Source organism: Mercurialis annua, linkage group LG4, assembly GCF_937616625.2.
Source record: "Mercurialis annua linkage group LG4, ddMerAnnu1.2, whole genome shotgun sequence".
Classification (NCBI taxonomy): Eukaryota; Viridiplantae; Streptophyta; class Magnoliopsida; order Malpighiales; family Euphorbiaceae; genus Mercurialis; species Mercurialis annua.
The window spans coordinates 34507696-34517434 of record NC_065573.1 but is presented as its reverse complement, the minus strand read 5'-3'; the positions used below and the strand labels follow the sequence as shown (position 1 = coordinate 34517434).

Sequence of the window (9739 nt, the reverse complement as noted above, 5' to 3'; positions counted from 1 at the left end):
CAGATGAGTGAAAGAGTATAAATTTAAAAATAAAAATGATAGTATATTTTAAGCATACGACAGGTTAGTTAATTACATATTTTAACGCGTTCTTTTTAGTCTGTAACTGGACGCTTGGTCCAGTTACACAAAGTTACACAAGGAGGGACCAAATATTTATAAAAATGATAAACTTTAAAATTAAATAGGTAAATTTTATAAGTTAATGTGTCGTATAGGTAAATAATCATATGAATAAATGAGTACAAATTCAAGAGAAAGTCTTATATAGACTCAGTTTACCACATCATTCGTGGAGTAAACCAATCATATCATAACATTTCATTAAAATGAGGGTATTCTTATAATTTCATTTGTTATTTGCATACACTTTTGAATAATGATATTACAAGAATGCTCTCATTTTAATAAGGTGTTATAATATGATTGGCTACAGATGACATGATGGACTAAGTCTATCTAAGAATTTTTCTAAATTCAAATCTTAAAAAATTGCAGGAAATTTTTAATTTTAATATAGAATAGCGAAATTACCCATATTTATATATAAAAAAATATTTAATAAGATGGTAGAAGGACTAGCCAATGCTACAAAGAGTCAAAGACAAACCATTTATAATGACTTCTGAATATGACAGATTATCACTGCCAAATTATCACCTGTAAAAATAAATCAAACAAAACAAGAAATCTGAGGAATAATAAACTTTTATTCTTGTCTAAACTTTGGTTTAAGTGATGTTAACTTCCATCTGTTAAATTGCACGGTCTAGCTTTTTTAACCTAGTTCGAGATTAATCCAGGGCCTTAACATAATCGTTGATAGCTTTGAAGAGATCTTAATTAAAATTGAAGCGTAGACTAGATTGGGTGCGACGATCAGCGTTCAAAAGCCAATAAGAAGGAGATGAAGATCTGATGCTTAGATTTTTTTTTTTTGAGGTTTTAGCATTTTATTTGTTGCCTATCAAATCTTGTGATAGAAGTAATATAATCACCATTTATCCAAAAAGAAGAAGGAGATGAAGAATTGAATTTAGATCATATTGCTACTACCATTAGGAGTAGGGGCGGAACTAGGGAGGGTCGAAGAGGGTCGGCCGACCCTCCTCGCCGGAAAAAAATTAAAAAAAAAAGAAGTTTTAGGTTTTTTAGTAGGGGCGGTTATAAAAACCGCCCCTACATGTGTTAAGGGCGGTTTTTCTTTGTAGGGGCGGTTTTACAGCCGTTTTGATTTTTTAAATAGCCGAACGTAAAAATTTCGACCCTTAGTTGGAGTCCTGGTTCCGCCACTAATTAGGAGCCTCATGACCGATTGAAAAAAAATAAACGTATATCTCAACTTTCTTGACCGTAAAAACATAAAACGAAAGCACAAATATAAAAGCGGAGCAAACCCTTGCACAATCAGTATGATGAAGAAATAGGCAGAGAAGAGAAAGGAAGATTTGTAGGGTTTGCTTTTGAAAATGATTGTAGTGGAAAAAAAGATTAAAGAGATGAGATTTTATAGTTGTGAAATAATGAAAAGTTAAAATTCAAAAAAAGAAACAACAAAATGTAATTGTCTAAAAGCAAACTTACTGTCCTAATTATCTAATTATTTTGGATGATTACCGTTTTTTGTCTAATTAACTCTAATTTCTTTCCAAAGTAAATGTCCAAATCCAATAAAATGGACCAAATTTAGGTGGGCCGGGCACGACATGTATATAGCCCGAATGAACAGCTATACTTGGAACCCATGTTAGGGGCAGTTCCATCATACACCAGCCCACTAAATTATGATGCGAAGATATACCGCTTAACAATTTGAAACCGAATAGTAGTATTTTCTATATCAATTAAGTACGTGATATCATTGTAAAAAATTTCATTCATTAAATCGTTGAGAGCAATGAAAATCAAAATACCAGTAGTATATTAAAAATATTATTTTAATCACCGATGCATCCTGAGTTTGGGATCCTCATAGAAAAACCCTTAATCTTTAAAAACGGCCAAAAAAATTATCATAAACATTATGGCGGTGCTCAAGAAATTTTTTTCGTCAAATACCTCGTAACGTCGTCAACTTTGATAAACTGGCATTCTAAAAAATGTAAAAAAAATTAAATAAACATCCACATCAGCTGACATCTAATCAAAATACTTTAGATCAAAATACCCAAAATATCCCTAAAATTTTTAATATTTAACTATAAAATTTAAAAATGAAAAACTCAACTAGTCCAGCCTAATCCATCCACTCACTCAACTTTTTAACCGCCACGCACCGCTATCAAGTCGTCTTTTTAAGTGAGAAGACGACGCAACAACGGCGGTGGTCTATCTGCGACAGTGGGTGGCGGTGGACAGGTTGAATGACTGGTTTGAGTTTGGTTAGGTTGATTGGGTGGGTTACTTTTTGAATTAAATTTTAATAGTTGTAGCCTGTAGGGATATTTTGGAGATTTTTGATGAGCTGGCAGATGATGTGGAGGTGTATAATTTTTTTTCTTTTAAAGTGAGCTTACCAAAGTTAACGATATTAATTATTTTGGACGAAAAGAGTTTTTTAATCGCCATCATAAAATTTAGGAGGTTTTTATGACAAATTTTAAAGTTTAAAGGGTTTCTTATAAGAGGATGCTAAATTCAGGGTCCATAAGTGATTATTAGCCACCAACCTATGACACCACATCAGATTTAAGTTTTGCTGATGTTTCAAATTCAAACAATCAAGAAAGATGCAGAAGGCTAAGATGTATACAGTCGTATCAAATTAGCTCCTGTTAAATTACCATCATTATTTGTTCAAAAAAGTAATTTTATTTATTATTTATTCGAAAATATATCCCTTTTCTTTTTGGCACAAGAAGAGAGGTAAAAATGCTTTTAAATATATCCTTTTCTAAATAGTGACAAAATAGTCCCAAAATACAAAACCTCAATTTATTTTTGAGATTAGATTCTATTCTACCTCTCCATTTCTATTCCAATTTCTTTTTTTTACTTCTTTCAGCTCCGACAACCAAAAATTGTCATTGACAAATTACTCAATAAGGTAATCGATTTCTCAAATTCAATCTTTATTTAATCACATTAAGCTCTGCTTTAAGAAAAAGTTCGCATCTATTCGTAATTTGAATCAATTTGTCTACTGTAAGATTTCGAAATTTGGATCTGACTGTATTTTAGGGTTTTTGATCTGGAATGCAATCTGGGTTTCTGATTAGCTATGGTGTTTGGATTGATGGGTTTTGTTAGTTGATGCCTGAATTCACTTTAATTTGTATACGATGAACTATTAGTTGCATTTGGGCATTAGGGTTTTTGACATTTTATTGGTGTTGGGTCAATTAGGGTTTTGAGAATTTGTTGTTATGGATGGAGTTGGAGAGTCATCTGAGTCTGGGACTATTGAATCTGTTCCTAAGTTATCAAAATGTGGTGATGAGTGTGGCTGTCCTAGACAAGTATCGCCTATTAGGATCGGTGGATCGAGGAATACGAGTCCCTTAGGCCGTGTCGGCTCAAGGAATACTAGTCCTTCTAGGCAGAAGGCAGCTAAGACGAAACCACGAGGTTTGGATGAGGAAACAGTAGCTACATTTGGTAAAGCTGTTCACCCTGATGTACTAATGGAGGATAACATATGGGCAATGTTGCCTGAAGATTTATTATATGAGATTTTAGCTAGGGTTCCTCCTTTTTTAATATTTCGACTTCGCTCAGTTTGTAAGAGGTGGAATTCCATACTTCAAGACAACAGTTTTCTTAAATTTCACTCGCAAGTGCCGTCTCATGGACCTTGTCTTTTGACATTTTGGAAGAACTCACAGACGCCACAATGTTCAGTTTTTAGCTTGCCGTTGAAAAATTGGTACAGGATTCCTTTTACATTTTTACCGCAATGGGCATTTTGGTTGGTTGGTTCTTCAGGGGGCCTTGTTTGTTTTTCTGGTTTAGATGGTTTGACTTTCAAAACTTTAGTTTGTAATCCTCTAACGCATACTTGGAGAACATTGCCGACAATGCATTATAATCAACAAAGACAGTTGATATTGGTCGCTGACAGGATGGAACGATCATTCAAAGTGATAGCAACTAGTGATATTTTTGGTGATAAGTCGTTACCCACTGAAGTTTATGATTCAAAGCTGGACAGATGGTTGCTCCACCAAATAATGCCCGCAGTCAATCTTTGCTCCTCAAAGATGGCCTATTGTGACTCCAGATTGTATCTCGAAACCCTTTCACCGCTTGGTTTGATGATGTATCGGCTTGACACATGTTACTGGGAACACATTCCAGCTAAATTTCCTCGGTCTTTATTGGATGGTTATCTGGTAGCTGGCACTCAGAAGCGTCTGTTTCTAGTTGGAAGAATTGGCCTTTATAGTACGCTCCAAAGCATGAGAATTTGGGAATTGGATCATGTAAAAATTACGTGGGTGGAGATTAGTAGGATGCCACCAAAGTATTTCCGAGCTTTATTAAGATTATCAGCTGAGAGATTTGAGTGCTTTGGACAGGATAACTTAATTTGCTTTACATCTTGGAACCAAGGAAAAGGCCTTCTATACGATGTAGATAAGAAGATTTGGTCATGGATTGCTGGGTGTGCTCTTCAGTCCTACAACAGTCAGGTGTGTTTTTATGAGCCGAGATTTGATGCTTCAATCTACTAATCTGAGAATATCTTTTGCGGTGCACGGTATGCTCGTGTTGTTGAGACCAGGAGAGAGTGGAGGCATCTTAAGTGTTTGTTTATCTCTCCATTTATTCCTCTCTCTGTTTTACCCTCTTGTAAGGGTTCTGTTCACTGTCTAATTGACTAAAGATTCAAATCCTAATGTTTCTTTTGCACTTGATTGGCATTGTCGGTTCAAAACTAGGAAGCGGAAGGTTATGCGAACAAGAAGTTTCTATTGCATTTTCAGTGATATCACCACCTAGGCTCTATGTTGTATATGGATCGAGCACCGGCCTCAACTGTGATGTACAATTGAAGACCATAGTTATTTTATCACATGATCAGGGGCTGGTTTTGCACGGAAAAGATTAAATGGACAGTGATGTCCCGAGGGAAATTGTAAGAATATGTTTTCCCTTTTAAACTTGTGTAAATTGCTGAAAATGTTTATTACATGAAAATTATGCAGGAACTTAAATGATATCCTCGCTCATTAATTTACTGTCACGTTGCTAACCAGTGTGATTGTGTATTCCAGTCTGTATGATGTTTTTGGTCATTATGTTGCTGATGTTTGATGTTCTTTCCCTAAAACTTTGATTTACTATCGTTTGTTTCTGAACGGTTGCGTAGCATTCTGCGTATTGGATGTTTGTTTTTTGACTCGCACAAGTATCTTTGATTATGAGGAAGCATATTCAGGAACTTGCTACTATTCATTTTTAGACAGTTTTTCCTTGCTATGCTCATATTTTTTTGTTCTTGCTTCAGTTCTCTATATCAGGTTGTGTTGTTATGTGAGACTTCGTTTGCTTATCCTTCAGTCTCTACTGTTTACATTAGGGGTGTGCAGAACTGAACCAAAATCTATTAACCAAACTGAACTGAAAAATTCAGTTCGGTTCCGTTTAAAATTAGAAATTTCCTGGTTTGGTTTTGGCGATACAAACATTTGAAGTCAATTTTGGTGAAACAAACATATAACTGAATTGAAATACCAAACCCGGCTGTCTTGTGTGGTTCAGTAAACATTTAAAATTCTCATGAAGTCGATTCGGTTCGACTTTTAAAATTATATGTTGACTGGTTTGGTTTGAACTGATTCTTAACATATACTAATTAGCAACTTAGGTTTCAATTGCTTTCCCCAGTGTTATTAATTCAGTGATCACTAAGGAGAAAGTAGATTTTTATGCTGTTACCACACTATTGTAGTATCTATTTTAAATTTGAGAGAATTGATTTTAAATATACAACAAATTTTAGATATTTATTTTCTCAATAAACATATGTTTATATGAAGAAATTAAGATACTTTAAATTTTTATAAGTAGTTTTCTATAAGTTGAATATGTTTCATATCTAAAACAAAATTTTGAAAAAACTGAAAAAAGAGTAATAATATTGCATAAATTATAATATCATATAACATTATATTTGATTACAATTAGTACTACACCCTTGATCGTGAAATATCGTTGCTTGTTGAACCCTGTGAATTGCGTGAAAGTAAGATACTCTAAATTCGGGAGTCCGACATGGTTGTGCAGAATGTTTTGCAATGGCCAGCTTGTTCTCTGCTGCTGCAGAAATCGGAGCTCTCATATGGGCAAGCGGGGAATCAGAATGCGGATCGGAGTAGATCCTCTTTTGGGATCAGCATTGATCGATATTGTATTGCAAGTGCAGAAGTATCAACAGAGCCTTGTTTGTTTTCAATGAAATTAGAGCTCTACTTTGAGATGCAACTTGTTACTTGATGCGACTCCTAATGAGCTGACGTTTATTTATGTTCCAACAGCTTGTAGTCAAAGTGGACTTGTCCATCAAGGGCTTAAAATATTAAGCATATGAAAGAATATGGTGTCGAACCAAGAGTTGAACATTATGGATGTTTGGTAGATCTGTTAGGGCGATCATATAGGTTAACCAAGGCAAAAGATGTGATTGAAACTATGCACATATGAAACCAAGTTGATCTATCTGGGGTTCGGGTTTGGATTCCTGTCGAGCTCATGGAGATACGGAAATGGCGGAGAGAGCGTCAATGGAGTCGCGGAAGTTAGAGCCTAAGGAAGAAGGTTGAGTTTCATTCCATTCAAATACTTCACCCTTGACATATCCTTGATGCAAAACAAACTTAGTGCATAGATCCTTCACATGAAAATTGAGAAAATATTTAAGGAGCCATTATTATTTTCATTTAAGAACAGAGAGAAATTCTTTAGGGCTTGCTAATGAGAAAGAGGGGAAATATTGGGTCTGTGAGCCTACTTGGGTAACCATTGAGGATTGTTTTTCTTAAAAGGACAAAGCAATTTAAAATAACATTTAAGCCTTTGAAAATAAAATTTTAAATTATTAAGTCCTTTAATAGAAAAAATATGATTATAAAGGTCCCACATGTAGCAAATTTTCAAAAAAAATATTAATTTACAATAGTTGTATACTTTTTATGATAAAAAGATAAATTATAATAGAACGCACACACACTGAAAAACATATCGACGTAAAAACTTTAAAAATAATTGACTGATTTTTTTGTTAGGTAACGTTTATCTTATTAAATAAAATTTATGTTTCTACCATGCTATTAAATATGTACTTTAGTTATGAGGTAATGCATTAATCTCATTTTCATAGTAATAGGAGGATGTTTATGCATATCCCTCCATCTCAAATTAATAGATTCTATTTATTCTTTTTCATTTTAAATTATAGACACTAAGTTATTACTTTTTTTTTTGATAATTAGTGGGGTGGGGGAGCGCTTGTGGGAGGAATCGATCCCACGACCTAGCAGATTACTTAAATAGTTGATATTGCATAAATGTTAATTAGTTATAATAAAGTGCACAAAACCACTTAAAATAAAAAATCACTACTTAATTAATTAAATAGTTATCTTAAATTGTCTATTATTAGTAGTTTACAAAGAAGAGAGTACACCTTAGTTTACAATCTTCTTCAATCTTAGAAAGTTTCAATATGTGCACATGATTTGCATTTTTGGCCTTTAATTAATAGCTTATCAAAAGCATACAAATACCTATAATAATTTATTGGAGAGTAATAATACATTACTTTGGTAAATGAAGCCATACCATATGTACAATTGTTTATATTTCCTTTGTTTTGATAAGCTCAAAAGGAAAATTTCATATCTATTGAAATAATAATTAAATGCAACATAAAGCTAATAAATTTCTTTATATACTCGGTTTTTTTAATTTTTATTAACTATGTACTTAAAAATGAGTTAAAATTTTGTAATAGACAAACATATTGATTAAGTTTATTTATTTATTTATTAATAAATATAAGAAATAAAAGGAACATGTATATTTTTTAATTGTTATTTTAATTTTACTATTTATTTAATTAAATTAAAATTGTATGATATTAAAATGATTATATATATATATATATATATATATATATATATATATGACTAAAATACATCTTATTAATTCTATATATTTAATTAATTATTCATTAATAGAGAATGCGAGTAATTAATCTCTGAGATGATATTTTTGTGTGCAGGTTATAAAAATGAACCGACTTGGTCGGTAACAAATCAATCACACACTGTTATCAAGGATTAAAGTTGAAGGATACAATCTCGTGTTCTAAACTTGAGCACAATAATGTCAAATCTTTGGTTAATTAAAAGGTGATTAGTAGTATGATTTAGCACTTAATTTTATGCTCATGTTCTCCAAGCACTCAATTCTATGCTCATGCATGCTTCTTTTTGGGAACTATGTATTTTTCTTACATTCACATGAATTTCATTTCTAACACTATTCCTGCACTCAAGGTTTATACTCCCTCTATGTCGAGAAATTCTGACGTAAACCAAATTTACCACGTAGAATTACGAACCATCTTCTATGTCATCTATCCCGTTTAAGAAGATAAAGATAACAGTGCGTGATTGATTTGTTACCGACCAATTAGAAGGAAACAAAACAAAAATGAAGATTTGACATGTCACTTGTATGTAATGACAAGTAAATTTTGGTCACAACTGAATTTCACCTGCACATCACAGCCTCCATGACTATGCAAGCAGCTGCTAAAAATAGAAATATTTGTACAGTGTTCTAAGTAAAATGAACATGGTCATGAGTTGCTAAGTGTTTAGATGAAAAGATTCCAATTTTAAAAACATGTGTCTTCTTGAATGAGGGAAAACAAGTGTACCTAAGTTCTAGGGTATCCAAGGGAAAATAGATTCCCTTTGTTTTCCTTCTTTCTTTTTTGCTTTCATTACATTTATTTCATATTTAAAGTAAGTTAATTAAAGTTCTTAATTTCTCAAATATCAATTTGTTATAATCCATGTGTTGTTGAACATATTAATCACTAATATATACACATTTTCCATTTCTCATAACAAAATGTATGTGTCCTCAAAGCTATTATTTTATGTTAATTAACCTATATAGCTACATAGTTGAAGATAAGTGTCCTATTGTTCAAGGAAGATATGGGATATCTTTGATCACATTCTTTCCACAGAAAGAGTTAAACTACTTGGCCAGCTATGAGTCAAAGTTTCATTAGTAAATTGTCATGAAAAACATTCAAAAAAAGAACAATAAAAAGACCCTCCATTTTGCAGGATGTGGCTGTGGCTGTGGCCCTGCACAACCTTTTTTGTATGGATACATAATTATGCATGCATTTTAAAATATGATGAGCTGTTAGTCCTTCAAGACTTTATCTAACTTTCTATCTACAACTGTAACTCGTTTATCATATCTACCTACATCTATAACTCGTTTGCTAAATATATTATAATTTTTAATTTTTACTTGTTTGATCCATTAACTTTTACTAAATATACACACTATTTGTTAGAACTGACGTGCCACTATATTATACGTCTACTTATACTAAGTTTATCCTATTCTATATATATATAACATCGCATTGTATTAGCTCAAAGCTAGAAATGGATCTATTTGGAAAGAAATGCAAAAATATTAGATTGGAGAAATAAAGTTTAAAAATCATGGTTTATATGAAAAATATAGTTCTGGATAGATTAAT

At 32.5% G+C, this 9739-nt stretch overlaps 1 protein-coding gene across 1 annotated transcript; it reads left to right on the top strand.

Annotated features, from left to right (window-relative positions):
• The first annotated feature begins 2907 nt into the window (after nucleotides 1–2907).
• LOC126679118 (F-box/kelch-repeat protein At5g15710) lies at nucleotides 2908–5159 on the top strand. The gene has a single exon (XM_050374058.2). The coding sequence runs from the start codon at nucleotides 3366–3368 to the stop codon at nucleotides 4671–4673; it is 1308 nt and encodes a 435-aa protein (XP_050230015.1). The 5' UTR covers nucleotides 2908–3365; the 3' UTR covers nucleotides 4674–5159.
• Nucleotides 5160–9739: the final 4580 nt, after the last annotated feature.